The following is a 16,751-nucleotide window of genomic DNA, read 5'->3' as shown; positions in this document are numbered from 1 at the left end:
ATTTATATTACGTGTATTATACCATAAAGTTTGTAGGCTGCTATGCTGATGGTACCATCATAATGTGCAGGCAATATGCAGTTACAATATATGAAAGATTAATTTTTGGTTCGTTTTGAAATATTGAAAATTAAAATTTTTACCCGCAAACCCCATACGGCGCGGATTCAATTTTCGTATATTAGACCAATAATGTAGTACACTGGTATGCTTATATATAGGGTACCAAAATAATGTGCAAATAATACACTGTTGAAATATATAAAAGATTAATTTTTGGCTCTTTTTAATAGATAAAAATCATACTTTATAGCCGCAAACTTTTTAAAACTCAAATTCATATTATGTGTATTAAATGAAAATTTGTAGGCTCGAATCTATTTGGTACAGAAATAATTTGCATATAATGTACTATTAAAAAAACAATGAATTAATTTTTGGCTCTTTATAAAATATTAAATATCGTTACTTTATTAACGCGAACCTTATATAACGAAGAATTATACTATGTTTATTAAACGAAAAAATTTGTACGCTCGAATCTGTTTGATATAAAAGTATCTGTATAAAATGTACTTCTAAAAAGAACAATCGGTTAATTTTTGGCTCTTATTAAAATATTAAATATAATCGTTACTTTATAACCGCGGACCCTATATAAAGCAGAATTATATTATGTGTATTAAACAAAAAAATTTGTACGCTCGAATCTGTTTGGTATAAGAGAAATCTGCATAAAATGTACTATTAAAAGAAATATTCGATTAATTCTTGGCTTTTTTTAGAATATTCAAAATCGATACTTTATAACCGCGGACCTTATATAAAGCAGAATTATATTATGTGTATTAAACGAAAAAATTTGTAAGCTCGAATATATTTGGTATAAAAGTAATCTGCATACAATATACTATTAACAAAAAACAAGCAATGAATTCTTTTTTTTTTTTTTATTATATGTAAAGATGAAACTTTGTAGCCGCGAACCCTACACAGACTTATATTATGTATATTATATAAAATAATTTCCATGCTCGTATTTATTTAATATAAAGAACCAATAATTTATCGCTTGTTTTTTTTAATAGTACGTTGTTTGCAGATTATTTTTATACCAAATAGATACAAGCGTGCAAATTCTTTTATTTGATATACATAATAAAAGTTTGCGCCATATAGGATCCGCTGCTACAAAGTATCGATTTTTGATATTCGAAGAATAGCCAAAAATGTATTGCTTGTATATTTCGATAGTACATTGTATTATATATGTATATAAAAATTATATATCTGCAAACAATGAAATATATTATTCGAGTTTTAAGTAGTAAACATATTATTTGTAATATTATTTATAACATTTTTAATTTTTGTAACATATTTTTATTTTAAAATTAAATTAGCAAATTAACGCTTTAATTATCTGATTTCTGTCAAAAAATGTTAATCAAATTTAAACAAACTTTATATAAAAATATTATTTTTATATCATTTTTTTAAATATAAAATTGAAGAATGGCGCGCGCGTAGCGCGCGCTTGTGTTGTTCTAGTATTTTAAATAATATTTTAATTCCTTAAACTCGATTAATATTTTTGACAGTTATCAGCTATCTATTAAAAAATATTAATCGCAGATGAGGAATTATAACATATTATTTACAATATACACTGAGAGAAAAGTGTCTGATATTTGCAACTATAATTGCATAGTAAAATAATTATAGTTGGGAATTTCATTTTTATAGTTATGATTTCTATAATATTAGTAAAAGTAATCTTACATGCATGGTTCTGACAAATAATGTACAAATTTTACTATGAATTATAATAATTTGAAATATTAATATAGTAAAATATTAAGTAACAAATGGTAAATTAAATAAACCATTTTTTATAATAATCACAATAACAATTATAGTACATGTGTCTATAATGATATCAGTTTTACTATTTATTGATAATAATAACTAAAAAATAAATAAGAAAAGAACTAAAAACATTATAAAGCTATGACAATAATAATTTAAAATTGAGTCAGCTATAATTTGCAATGTTAAAACAACTATAAAAATGTTGTTGTTCCCTAAACTCACTAAAAATTATAGTTAAATTGTGGTAATTGCAACTACTTTTTTCTCTCAGTGTATTGCTACTTTAATTTTTATAACTTATTATTATTTTTAAATTTAATTAGCAAATTAACGTTTTATTAATATTTCTGTAAAAAAATATTAATCAAGTTCAAACAATATCATTCTTTTTTATATAAAATCGAGGAATGAGACGCGCGTGCATCGCGCTTTTGTGTTTTTTTTAGTGTATAATAAAAACAAATAATTTATATAGAAATTGTATATATACAAGATATGCAGTAATAATCGCTCAACCATCATATAATACAGAGGTAGAATGGAATAAACCGAGTAGGAAAGAACCTTCTATTGTGTTGTGATCTTCGCAATAAATAATTAAAAATTAATTAAAGTTATCAGCGCGCGGATTAATATTAATATATATATTCAGTCAATTATAACACTATTTTATTGTCGAAAATTTAAAAGGACATATAAATGATAAATACACATTTATTTTCTAGATTCACACACACTCGTAGAAAATGTTTCGGAATTACATATGACATAATCGCGAGCGTAACTAAAAAAACGAATGAAATAAATGTGTGCGTGTGTAAAGCCGAACGATGCTCATTCAGTCTTGCCTTTTAAAAAACAGTAGAGATAAAGTGAGAAGGACGCGAAGAGAATAAGAAAAAGATACGAGAAGAAAGCCTTTTCTATATATTCTTCTCTCTGTTTCTCCTCTTCGCATCTATCTCGCTTTACTTTTAAAAGACACGTATCATATTACTTTCTTATCGCGATATATGCTCCATTTAATTACTCACACAACGTAATGCGATGCGATCCCCACCACTCGGCCATCTTGTCGCGACTGTTGCGCGTTGCGCGTTCCGTAACTGGCAGTGCCAGTCAGGCGTCCGGCATCGCTGCATCTGTTCTTGTTAGGTGCATTTTCGATTATTCGCGATCGACGTTTGCGCGCTCATCGCTGGTCCGCGACAGTACGAGAGCGTGAGTTTAGTGTTTTTATGTGCTTAATTATCGTATAAATCGGATCGCGTCGCGAAATCGTGTACCGACATCGTGATCGCGATCATACGGGCGAGTTTATTATACGTGTGTGAAGTTGGCCGCATACGTGTCCATTATACGGGCGGATCGAACTACCGTTGCGCTTTCGACGCGAATTTCCCGAAGTTTTCGGCGTTGTCGATCCGCTATTTCTACGTCCTTGGATTGTGAAATATAAAACATAGTGTCCATTTCTTGGAATATCGGCGACTCCTGACCTATAACCTAAAGCGCGTCGCGTCGCGGGGAGTCGCCGCATCATCGTCGTTCGATGAGGTTAGGCCCACCTCCGAACGGACGTTTCATTCGTACGATTATGGTTTTCGCATCGTTTTATTTCATTGCGCAATGTACGCGAAATACGCGTGCGACTCACGCGTCGTGTCGGGAGTGCCGTGTAAAGTATCGGGCGATCGTAATTATTCGTATTTTCGCGAGTGTCGCGAGTGCTACCATGGACCAAGAGAGGAGGAGGTGGCCAGGGGGGGCATCGGGCAACCGCTGGGCAACTGTAAGGTACGTAATAATAAATATATAATAACATTTCTTTTAAAAAACATAATTTTTGTTATATTTGTTTAAGTATCTCTATATGTATATATATGTATATATTTTATTTGTTATTACAGGTAAGCTTTACATATAGGAGAGGAAGAGGAAGCCCGGGGAGGCATCAGACGACACTGGGGCAAGTTTGACTGCAAGATTTTCGAGTGTCGAACGGACGTTGATTCGTGCGCGATTATAGTTTTCGCATCGTTTTTTTCATTGCGCAATGTACGCGAAATACGTGTGCGATTCACGTGTCGTGTCGGGAGTGCCGTGTAAAGTGTCGGGCGATCGTAATTATTCGTGTTTTCGCGAGTGTCGTGCTACCATGGACCAAGAGAGGAGGAGGAGGCCCGGGGAGGCATCGGGCGACTGAGGGGCAACTGGGAGGTATGCAAAATAAAAAGATTTTTTTCTAAATTGCATCGAGATATTCGACCAGACTTTCAAAACACCCTGTACACACACTCACACTCACACCTCTTCCCCCCCCCCCTTACACACACATGTATATACATAATTTGAATATTTTGTTTTCAGATCAATGTGCTGTGTCTGAGTACTACTCTACATATCGGTGAGTGAGAAATTATTTATTTCGCTCGAATTAAAAATATTATAACATTCCTTTCTAAAAAAGGCATGTTAAGTCCATTCTCGCAAATATTGTTGCATCATTTTCACGATGCTTATATTGATTGTCTCGATTTGCATTGTGTGTTATATTCGTAGCATCGAGAGGCTGTCATCGCGAGAGTTAGTAATTTGACAGTTTGTTTAAAATAAAATAAAATAAAATAATATGTTTTAAATAATATGTTATAATGCTTTAAACTCGATTAATATTTTTGATAGTTATCAGCTGATTTCTATCAAAAAATATTAATCGCGAATAAGTATTGTAATATATTATTTACAACATATTACTATTTTAATATTTTTTACATATTATTATTTTAAAATTTAATTAACACAAATTAACGCTTTAATCAGCTGATTTCTGTAAAAAATATTAATAAATTGTTAATTTGTTAATTAAATTTAAAAAAAAAGATAATATGTTAAAAATATTAAAATAGTAATAAAGTTGTAAATAATATGTTATAATACTTTAAATTCGATTAATATTTTTTGACAAAGAGAGAGAAATCAGCTGATAACTGTCAAAAATATTAATTGAGTTTAAAGTATTATAACATATTATTTAAAACATATTATTATTTTATTTAATTTAATTTTTTGAACAAACTGTCAAACTGTTAATCCTCGCGATGATAGCCTCTCGATACTACGAATATATAACACACAACGCGAATCGAGACAGTCAATCAGCATCGCGGAAAAGAGACAACAATACTTGCGAGAATCGACTTAACATGCCTTTTTTTATAAAGGGATCATAGGCATTTATCACATTCGTCGTTTGTTTATTTTACGCATTTAATAACAGAAGAACGATAAAATACGATTAACTATAAATTTTAAAATATTTCAAAAGTATACATAATTATTTCTTAAATGATATATTATTAATAAACAATAATTTATCTATACATAAGAATAAAGAGAATACGACAAAAGTATTCAATGAACATCTTTTGAAGGATTTAATCTACAAACATCTCATGTTGTGATAATTAATTATAATATTTATTTATTTATTTATTAAGAATATTTTACTGCTTTTTACACAAAATCTAATATAATAAAATTATATAATATAATATAATAATATACAAGCAATATAATATAATATAATTTGTTATTTATATAATATTGCTTTGTATTTATTTATTTATTAATTACTTCTAGTTTAAAAAATAAAAATTTCTTTAAGAAGTGCGACATTTAAGATATCTACAACATGCGTTATTAACATATTTCTAATATGTTCGTTGTTATTTATGTGTATATTGTTCATTTCGTTCTTAAGAACAGAAGGGCAATTGAGTATGATTGATTTAAGATCTAAAAGACCGTCAAAAGATTTTGAAAAAATGACATAAAAGTTGAACGATGTCATTATGTGTAAAAGTATACAAAATACATATATACTTACTGCTATAAATGAAGGTAAAGATAAATTAAATTTATCGCATGTTGAGAGTTTGCATTCTAAATTATTACTTAATATCATCAACATGAATGTACGTTTTACGGATTGTCCACACTGATATCACTTTTCGTGAAATGCCTCATTTGTTAATTCTTTACTCTAAATTAAACATAAAAATAATTAATAATATATTTAATTATTTTTTATTTAATTTTTTCATTTAATAACTGCTATGCACATTATTTATGTTTGTAAAATTAATAGTTTGTAAAACTTAAATTATTATTATTTATATATGATATTACTTAAATTATATTATATATATATATGTACACTGAGAGAATTTTCTCTTAGAATTTACCCTGAAAATCATGGTAATCGTGGGACAATATGGTATGGAAAGAATTTTAGGAGAATTTCTTTGATTAATATTTATCACAATAAAAATAATAATATATCTATCACAATAAAATATAAAATATGTTTGATTAATTTTACTATGCAGTTTAGTAAAATTAATCAAACATATTTTATATTTTATTGTGATAGATATTATTTTTATTGTGATAACTATTAATCAGAGAAATTCTCATAAAATTCTTTCCATACCATATTATCCCACAATTACAATGATTTTTAGGGTAAATTCTAAGAGAAAATTCTCTCTGTGTATAATAATTATTATAAAATAATCTTTTTTAATTGCAAATCTAAAAGAGAGTATGAATTTTTATATTAATATTTTTATATTAATTTAATATATAAATATCAGTTTTGAAAAAGAGAAAACCGATGTAAACACTATATATTACCAAACTCACCGCATCTAATAATTGTTGGAGGCAAGAGCACAACAAATAGAATTGCACTATTGAGCCACACGTATATACATATATACAGTTCGAGAAACCATCCAGAAAGTTTATCGACAGTACCTAGAACATGTATATTTGAAAACACATATATATTGCCGATATGTATGTATGTGTGTGTATATATATACATATATGTTAATATATAGTTAAATAGCAGTTAATAAAAATAAATAAATAATTCTGTATTTTATTAAACGAAAAAAGATAGGTACATATATTGTATACAGACATATATACATATATATATATATATATGTCTGTATATATGTATATGTACCTATATCTTTTTTCGTTTAATAAAATATAGAATTATTTATTTATTTTTATTAACTGCTAATATATTAATAAAATAATTAATTTTAACAGTCATTACTTACTGTACTCAGCATAACACCGATAAAACAAAAACGAAAGACGCTATTCACATAAATCATACTGAAGTTCAGAGATAGCAATTTCTTTAGCATAGATAATAAGCTAAAAAATAAAGCTGCCATAAATAAAACTTTTGATTTATATCAGAAAGATGATTTGCATATTCTCTTTATTGTATTTATTTATTCTGTTTAATTTGATTTATATATATAACATATACCTACACAGAGAGAATTTTTTCTTAGAATTTATCCTGAAAATCATGGTAATCGTGGGAGAAAAAGGTATGGAAAGAATTTTATGAGAATTTCTTTGATTAATATTTATCACAATAAAAATAATAATATCGATTACAATGAAATATAAAATATGTTTGATTAATTTTACCATGCAGTTTAGTAAAATTAATCAAAGATGTTTTATATTTTACTGTGATAGATAATATTATTTTTATTGTGATAAATATTAATCAGAGAAATTCTTATAAAATTCTTTCTATATCATATTGTTCCATGATTACCATGATTTTCAGGATAAATTCTAAGAGAAAATTTTCTCAGTGTATTGCTTTATATACTTAATATATATGCATGTAAAAAAGTATATACTACAATTAAATTTACCGCATCTAATAGCTGTTGTACACAAGAACATTTATTATATAGAGTTGCATTATTTTTCCAAATGCGTATATAACAATCAAGAATATTTCCAAAAAAGTTGATGATGGTATCTGAAGTTTCAAGAAAACATGAAAATTATGATATTATTAGTAATATATTATAATTGATAATATTTTGCGATAAGATGCATTTCTTTATAAAGCTTTCAAAAGCAAAATAAAAAACAGCTTTTTTAATTTCAATTTTGTAATGTTTATTCTAGAAAAGAGTCACTGTATTTAAAAAGATATACAAATAATTTATATATACATATATGCACTTACTATTTTTATGTTTCTCTATCGATTCACGCTTCTTTCTATTCAGCAGAACAAGCAGGACACAACAAAGTATATGAAGTCTATGGCTGTACTACTTTGATACAATTTATTATTCTCCTTGATTTTATCTTGTTTTATATTAATGCACTGTACGCTATCATTACGCGACAAGATGCACAAAAATGAAATACGCTTTTATTATTTTAATGATCGATAATTGCTTTATGACTACTTGAACGTGAATGAATTATTTGTGTCAACATTAGAACTTTGAATACCTAACTATCTGTATACCTAATTGTAAGTTAAGAAGACTTTGTGCGTCAAATGCATGTATATAGACAAATTCATGAAAAATAACAATTCGCGAATGTATATGTCTATCTCTCTATTGCAGAAGACTGTACTATATTCAATACAGGAATAAACGTGCTTGTAATTGATACTGCTCGATAAAGTAATAATTATCTTATGATTCTGCGATCTTCACAGAATAGCAAGATCAAAGAAACGCTGAAAACTTCTTATTATTTATCTATCGTGTTGTATCGATTTTATATTAATCTGAAATATACTCAGACTAAGTATTTCAGTAGGTCACAGAAGTTCAGTAGGTTATAATCCGTTTCTATGAATTAAGATGTCTAATGTCAGATATAAATTATTTTGATATAAATTATTGACGATTATTTTTTTATATGTCGCAGACCAATTCTTAATGTAAATTATTAGATTTGGTTATTTATTATTTAACATTCTATTAATAATAAATTTTCAGAAGTATTTGAGACTTTTTTGTTTTAAATACTTCTGAAAATTTTTTAATCTAATAGTTTTACATTTTTATACATTAAGAGAAACAGAGGATTATTAATTAAATATATATAATTATTATTTAAAATTAAAAACGTAAGAATACATTGTTGTAAATTATGTTTTATATTGTTATAAATAGTTACAATTTTATTGCTGTTTTTATCACAGTAAAATTTATATATTTTATTATAGTGTTACTTACATTTTGTGATATAATTATTAAGATTTAATTATTAATCTTATATACTTTAACTTTTGCATATTTAATATTTTATTTTTATAATAGAAAATCATACACTTACTGTTTATAAAATTTACACAGGGTTCATCACTTTTTAATTAATTCTTAATAGTATAAGTATAATTAAATATGATTAATTTGAATTCTGGAATATTATTCGAAAATGTACAAAAATGTTTATCCAATCCACTGAACATGTCAATATTATTCTGTGAAATATTCTGTGACAACTTTATATATTCCTAAATGCAGCAACTCAATTTTGATACATTATAAAAATATGTTCTTAAAATGGATTATCTTCTTCCATGCAGTGTTACCACGTTGCTATATTTCTTTAATAAGAAATTTTTTTGGTAAACTATATAAGAAAAAACCGAGTTTACATTTCTTTAGAAATTTATTTATATGTGAAAATTAAATAATTCCAACAATAATATGTGTGTGTGTGCATATATAAAAGTATATAAGAGCGACAAAATACTTTAAATTGTTTTTTTTTACAATATTAGATGGGAAACTAGAAATTAATATTTTTATAAAATTGTGACATAATTTTATTTAGCTAATTTAAAATATTACATTACATTAAGATACTTGTTTAAATAAATTCTGCATTTTATACTGCACTATATAGACAGAATATTATTTTTTATACTTCGCTCACGTATAATGGCATTAGTAGACTTCTTTATTAGTTTATTTATGTAATCATTAATTTCAATTTATAACTTGTATATAATATTTTTCTAATAATATTGATTATTATTTGTTACTATATCTTTACTGAAATAACAATTGCAAATTTTTTTAAAAGAAAATAAAAGTTTCTCCAATATTATACATTTATAACAATTGTAGCAATTATAGTTACCATATTACAGCATGCGCAGCATCGCTTTCTTCTTTCATTTCATCCTTAACAATAGAAGGGCGATAGAATATGATTGATTTAAAACCTAAAATTATTAAAAAATTATAAAATTGTCAAAATTATCTTAAAATGCTAATAAAAATTATTAATTACATAGTAAAAAGAAATCTTACAGCCATAAATGACGGCAAAGATAGATTAAATTTTTCAAATGTTGAAAGTTTTAGCTCTAAATTACTAGCTATTATCATCAACATGAATGTACGTTTTATAGATATGTTTAATCGGTACCAATCTTCATGGAATGCTTTATCCGTTATTTCCATACTCTATACAGAATAATAATGCACTATATAATTTTTAATTATAAGACATTTTCAGTTTAATCTTTATGTTCATGTGACTTTATATGTTCATGTGACTTTGTTTATATACTGAGAGAATTTTCTCTTAGAATTTACCCTGAAAATTATGGTAATCGTGGAATAATATGGTATAGAAAGAATTTTATGAGAATTTCTCTGATTAATATTTATCACAATAAAAATAATAATATCTATTACAATAAAATATAAAACATATTTGATTAATTTTACTAAACTGCATAGTCAAATTCATCAAACATATTTTATATTTTATTGTAATAGAATTATTTTTTTTATTGTGATAAATATTAATCAGAGAAATTCTCATAAAATTCTTTCCATATCATATTGTCCCACGATTATCATAATTTTCAGGGTAAATTCTATAAGAGAAAATTCTCTCTGTGTATAACTTGAAACTTGAGAGCAATTATAAAGATTGATTTATTTGATTGTAATCTTTATTAAAAACAGGTAATTCAAAGAAAAGTATAAAATTTTCTTCAATTTAAAAATTATTTTCTGGTCTGAAATAATATATAAGATAAAATAATATATGTTACAACAAACTTTACCGCTTCCACTAATTTTTGAACGCAAGAACATAATATGTAAAATTGCAACATTGCGCCGGTTCCATACATAAAGACCATGAATCCTTCCAGGAGAGAAGTTGATATCTAAAGTTTCACGAAGACATCGTTGCTATACTATAACTGATGATAATTTGCGAGAATAATTTCATAGTATTTATTACGTCATTGCATCTGCAAAACTGAGATAGCATTTATAAAATAATTGATATCAAAAACTTTTAGTCTTACCTTAGTTAACATGATACCAAGAAAACAAAATCGAAAAACATTGTTTATGTATATTAACGAGAAATTTAAAGATAATAATTTTTTCAGCATTAACGTTATGCTGAAACAGAAAAGCATAATTTGTATTCGTAAAATATTGCATAAAAATAAAAATATAGTAAATTATAATACTGTGCTTTAAAAATGTATTATATAATATACTTGTGTGAGAGAATTAAAATATATGAGCGCTTTGAACGAAAATTCTTCGAAGAATTTGCAATTTTACTAATAATGTTTAAGAAATGTATTTACTGTGTAACAGAATTGTGATGTCGACATAAGCTTCTGATTTCTTTCTCCGCGAAAAAATCTGTCTTAAGATGATTTTCTCGAGAATTGCCAGTATATTGCCGATGATCACTGTCTTGAAATATCGATACAAGTTTAAAAGCAATGTATTGATACTGTGCCGTTATCAATGCTACCAGATATGTCATATACACGTCCACACCGACCTTTTTAAAAAAAACATACATGTTGCTGATCAATAATATTATACTGCCCAGTAAGAAGATATCAGTGGAGAATGGCTCCTTGGAATAGGTGACCGGTATCTTGTAATCTTCGTAAAAGAAAATATCCTTTTCGACAGCTAACGGGAGAGATATACAGCAAAACAGAAAAACAGATAACGAACCACCTGCCAGATAAAGTCTGAATGGGATTTCCATAGGCTTTAAATTTGTTGCGATGATTCTTTTCATGACTTCGTCTTCAACGTGTAGAATATTGTTAAGTTTCTGTATCAATTGTTGTATCAATTCTCTTTGCACGTGAATTCGTGCAACCATGAAGATTCCTTCTAAGGCAACTATTAGACTGAGTACACCATCATTCAATGCTTTTTCTATTGATACGCAAAAACAACCGGATATTAATGCACCCGTATATGTGAATTCGAGTAACCACACAAACACGCTGTATATCTTCCAAAGTATCGGAAACGACGAATTGGCAGTCATAGGTAATAAATTGCCTGATAACAGATTTAGCCAGACATTTAAGGGATTCATCTTTTGGAAATCCATGAGTTCGATGTCGCCTTTCGCGGTAAATAAGTATTGTTCTGGAAGAGAAGGACATAATATAAACGTAGTTTGATTGATCGATTCTATTCTTTTGTAAGTGTGCAATTTTATTATGTGCTAAATAAGACTCTAATGCTAATATATATACATATATTAATTATAGCTGCTTTTAAAAATTTTATTCATATTAAATTTGGGTACATATATCATTTCAGTAATATTTAAAGCCAACATACTTGTAATTAATCAAATTCAATGTCTCTTTTTAAATTTAAAAAAATAAACTTTGAAAATTTATTTAGTTTTAATTGTCATTAATACACTTGTTCTATAACAGAGTCACTTTTAGCATTATATTCTTAAAAATATACAGACATTGGATGTGCACTTACTTTTGTCTCACGTTTCTAGCGACATCCACGCTCTTCTCTGACCGTAAGAATATGTAGGACATATTTACCAATATGTAAAAGTTACTGATATATCTTGAATTTATTAGTGTGTTTGTAAATTCTTCCTGTCTTTTATTAATATATTAAACATTCATACAGCAGTCTACAGAATTGGAAATATGCTCCATTCCTTGTAATTAAGGGACATTTGCTCTATGTTCATTTATCGAGTGCATAGATGAATCATTAATAATTACAACATTATGAATAGCTGATAGACGTCGTATATATACTATGTACGCGAATATAAGGGAGTTCTCGTGAAACAACAAATGTTATGATAGTTAACGACAATTTGAATTGAAGAAAACTGGTTTTAACGCGACTATAAGTTTGCCTGTAATTATCAACGTAGTATAAAGAAGCAATTATCTTAGGCTGTACTGACCCTCTTTTATTGTCAGTACTGCAAAATCCGAGAAACGCTCTAAATTTACTGCTGTCTGACACATGCTATAATGATAGAAGAATTTCGAACTAATCTGAATATATTATTACAAAAAAAAAAGAATTATTTATTAGGATAATTTATAAAATATTTAAAGATCCTATCTTTATAGGTATATAGCACAAGCTGATTATTAACGTAAGTTATTATTTTTAATATCATTTTAATTATTATTATTTGAGTTTCTAATAATAATAATTTTTTATATAATGATTTTAAATAATGATAAATTTTTGGAAGTAGGTATTTAAAAAGATAAAACTTCAACATCTTTTACACATTATAAACAACACTGTTATCAATGAAAAATATATAACTGTTATATAAGATATGCATATATACATATATAAAAAAAATACTATATATATGTATAATTATAAAATTTATTTCTCATGTTATCCTAAAAAAACACAGTTTTTATTGCTTTTCTGTTATAACAGAATTCATACTATACTAGCATATATACTATTATATTAACATATACTTACATTTAAATTTTTTAATTATCTATCCTACATTGTGTATTACTTAATAATAATTTTTAATATAAAAATTATTAACTATAGCAAGATAAAAATTTATCTTAAACATTATAAATTTATTTCTATTCATTTCTTGTTCATTAAGCTTTATACTTACTATGTATGTAAAACTGCATAATAATGCTCTCATCACTTTTTAACTGGTTTTCAATAACAGAAGTGCAATAGAGTATGATTGATTTAAAATCTAGAATATTATTCGAAAACTTAAATAAATGTTTGAAAATGCTAATAGAATATATATATATTAGAATACGAAATATATATATATAAACTCACCACCATGAATGACGGCAAAGACAAATTATATTTTTCAAATGTTGAAAGTTTAAGCTCTAAATTATTAGCTGATATCATAAACAAGAATGCTCGTTTTATGGAAGGTCTCAATCGATACCACTCCTGATGGAATGCTTGATCCGTTATTTCAATACTCTAAATTACAAAGAAGATAGTAATATGTAGTTCAAGTAATAAACTGAGGTATATGTAATGAAGGGTTGCAAGCCTGCATACACTCGTAGCAATTATTTACATATCAATGGCACTAACTTAACTGTGTAAAGCATTTGCATATTTTTCAGCCTAATAAATAATCGCTAGAAAACGATATTTGCGGATTAGAAAAATATCTGAGATGCAAGTGATTGAATCGAGAATTGAATCTTTCTGGGCAACTGTTCTTATCACTGAACTGTTTCATGTATAACATATAATAACAATGCATAATAATGTACTTTTCTCTCTATCTAATCTATGCATAATAATACATTTTTGATTTCTCACATTATTCAATTTATACTGCTTTGTATTTAATTTATGTATATGTATATAAGAGTATATATTATTTAATTATATAACTAAATTTACCGCATCTAATAGTTGTTGTACACAAGAACATATTATATAGAGCTGCACTATTCCTCCAGATGCGTACATAGCAATCAAGGAACCTTCTAATAAAGTCGTTGATGGTATCTAAAATTTCAAGAAAACACAAAAAATTATGATATGATAAGTGATTTATTATAATTGATAATATTTTGCGATGAGATACATCTATATGTATATATTATATTACATATTATTATTATATATAATTTATTTTTATATCGCCAAAAAAATACACTCTAAATATTAATTGATTTAAAAAAATTATTTTTTACTTACTGAAATTAGCATGATAGCGATACCGCAAAACCGAAGAACGCTAATAATATATATTAAACTAAAATTCAAAGATAGCAGTTTTCTCAACATTAACGTTATGCTAAAACAAAATTTATAAAATATTATTAAATTATGTTCAAAATTAAAATTAAAATTAAAATATTATATTAAATGTTAAAATAATAAATTTATTTAATTGAATGTTATACAATAAAACATTTCAAATTTAATTTTTGCAATTTAATTATTTAAGTGCATTTTTGTTACTAATTAAAAAATGTCACGTAAAAAGATTTATATTAAATAAAAACCTTTTTCGAAAGGTCTCTGATTCTACTAACATTAAATTTTCAGTTAATAAATTTACCGAAAAACAGCGCGATGATGCCGACATAAAGATTTCATCTGTTCTTCTGCATTAAAATGTGTTTTAAAATACTTTTTTTTATTAGAACTATCATTATCATTAATCTGCAGAACTCCATCGTGAAATATCATAGAGAGTTTTATAGCAATATATTTATATTGTGCCGTTATTAATAATATCAGATTTATCATGTAGCTATCCACACTAACTTTCTTTGTAAAAATATACATGCTGCTGGTCATTATGACAAAACTTCCCAACACAAAAATACTGGTCGAAAATGGTTCTTTGGTGTAAGCAATTGGCATTCTATAATCCACGTAGAAAAAAGTATCTCTTTGAAAGACTAACATAAATGGTACGCCACTCCATATAATTATAGATACCAAGCCGGCCATCCAGTAAAACCTAAGTGGAATCTTCATCGGTTTCAGCGTCGCTATTACCGTACTTTTAATCATTTCGTCTTCTACGCGTAAAATGTCATTTAATTTCTGGATCAATTGCTGCACCAGTTTCCTACGCGTGTGAATTTGTACGACCAGGAAGACCACTTCTATTGTAACTACAATAGCGACCAAACCATCTTTCAGAGCTTTTTCTTTCGGCACAAACATGCACCCGGGAATTGTTATACATGTTTGAACTATTTCAAGCAACCATACTAAAATGCTGTATATTTTCCATAATACGGGAAACGATGAATTGCCAACAGTCATTGGTAATAGGTTACCTGAGATTTTGTTCAAACGAACATTTAAAAAATTAACTCTTTGGATATCCATAAATTTGATGTCGTCCTTTGCGCTAAGTTTATTCTATAAAACGGAAAGTATAATAATTATAATTGAGACTTCGACCAGATCGCTTCTATTTTTTCATGATTATATATTTTTACTCCATATTAAAATATATTAACGATTTTTTATTTGTACCTCTATGTATATTCTAATGTATTTAAAATCATCTAACTCACAATTAATGAAGTTGAATTAATAATATATTTTAAAAATTTTAAGTTTTAAAAAATAAAGAGAAAGACAGCTAATTTTGATCATAACACACTCGTTCCAAAAAAATTCTTTTAGAATTTATATATTTTAAATAAAAATATATAGACAACTGTATATATGTATATATACATATACATATAGTATATAATACATTTACCTTTGCTTTATGTTTCTATCGATACTCAGGCTCCTTTCTGTCAAAGTGTTTAATCAAGACTTTCTAAGACTTTTCAAGACTATTCAAAAATTATTGCTATAATCTGAACAATTTATTATTTCTCTCGCAAATTCTTCCTTTCCATTTTTCAATACACTATATGCTCTATCATTATGCGACAATATACATAAAATATAAAATACGCTTTTTTCATTTTAAATATCTCTGTAGAGACATGTCGATATTTGCTATATTATTATTGCTCGAGTATGTGCGTGATAAATCATAAAAAGTCAGATCGCAATTCTCTGAATATATGATTAGTCAGGAAGACTTTGTACATTAGTGTACAAATATAAAAAAGAAAAAAAGCATAAATGTGATGGTAAAGAACGATTTATTGCAGAAAAATGTTCTGGATTCAATAAAGCCAAATATAACTATAAATTTATTTGATTGTC

The 16,751-nt window shown here is 26.5% G+C and overlaps 2 protein-coding genes across 2 annotated transcripts; both read right to left on the bottom strand.

Moving 5' to 3' along the window:
• Nucleotides 1-9,916: 9,916 nt before the first annotated feature.
• Nucleotides 9,917-12,141, bottom strand: LOC145935422 (uncharacterized). Its single transcript, XM_083036759.1, has 5 exons — nucleotides 11,366-12,141; nucleotides 11,072-11,171; nucleotides 10,823-10,927; nucleotides 10,056-10,211; nucleotides 9,917-9,967 (listed from the first exon to the last, which is right to left on the bottom strand). The coding sequence occupies exons 1-5, from the start codon at nucleotides 12,139-12,141 to the stop codon at nucleotides 9,917-9,919; spliced, it is 1,188 nt and encodes a 395-aa protein (XP_082892885.1).
• Nucleotides 12,142-13,679: 1,538 nt separating this feature from the next.
• On the bottom strand, nucleotides 13,680-16,318 carry LOC145935120 (uncharacterized). Its single transcript, XM_083036222.1, has 6 exons — nucleotides 16,291-16,318; nucleotides 15,121-15,938; nucleotides 14,754-14,853; nucleotides 14,454-14,561; nucleotides 13,863-14,018; nucleotides 13,680-13,770 (listed from the first exon to the last, which is right to left on the bottom strand). The coding sequence occupies exons 2-6, from the start codon at nucleotides 15,903-15,905 to the stop codon at nucleotides 13,720-13,722; spliced, it is 1,200 nt and encodes a 399-aa protein (XP_082892348.1). The 5' UTR covers nucleotides 15,906-15,938; nucleotides 16,291-16,318; the 3' UTR covers nucleotides 13,680-13,719.
• Between the last annotated feature and the right edge of the window lie 433 nt (nucleotides 16,319-16,751).

This window comes from Prenolepis imparis, unplaced genomic scaffold (assembly GCF_030444845.1).
Source record: "Prenolepis imparis isolate NDT839.2.m4 unplaced genomic scaffold, iyPreImpa1.0 SCAF_4, whole genome shotgun sequence".
Lineage (NCBI taxonomy): Eukaryota > Metazoa > Arthropoda > Insecta > Hymenoptera > Formicidae > Prenolepis > Prenolepis imparis.
This window is presented reverse-complemented; position numbering and strand designations above follow the sequence as displayed.

Excerpts from the sequence above, each read along its gene's own strand:
- LOC145935120 (XM_083036222.1), bottom strand. The coding sequence starts at position 15,905 with ATGGATATCCAAAGAGTTAATTTTTTAAATGTTCGTTTGAACAAAATC. Across the intron at positions 14,854-15,120 it reads CATCATCGCGCTGTTTTTCG|CATAACGTTAATGTTGAGAA; the intron begins GTAAATTTATTA and ends ATTTTGTTTTAG. Across the intron at positions 13,771-13,862 it reads CTTTGCCGTCATTCATGGTG|ATTTTAAATCAATCATACTC; the intron begins GTGAGTTTATAT and ends ATAATATTCTAG.
- LOC145935422 (XM_083036759.1), bottom strand. The coding sequence starts at position 12,141 with ATGGATTTCCAAAAGATGAATCCCTTAAATGTCTGGCTAAATCTGTTA. Across the intron at positions 10,928-11,071 it reads TTGGTATCATGTTAACTAAG|ATATCAACTTCTCTCCTGGA; the intron begins GTAAGACTAAAA and ends GTGAAACTTTAG. Across the intron at positions 9,968-10,055 it reads CTTTGCCGTCATTTATGGCT|GTTTTAAATCAATCATATTC; the intron begins GTAAGATTTCTT and ends TAATAATTTTAG.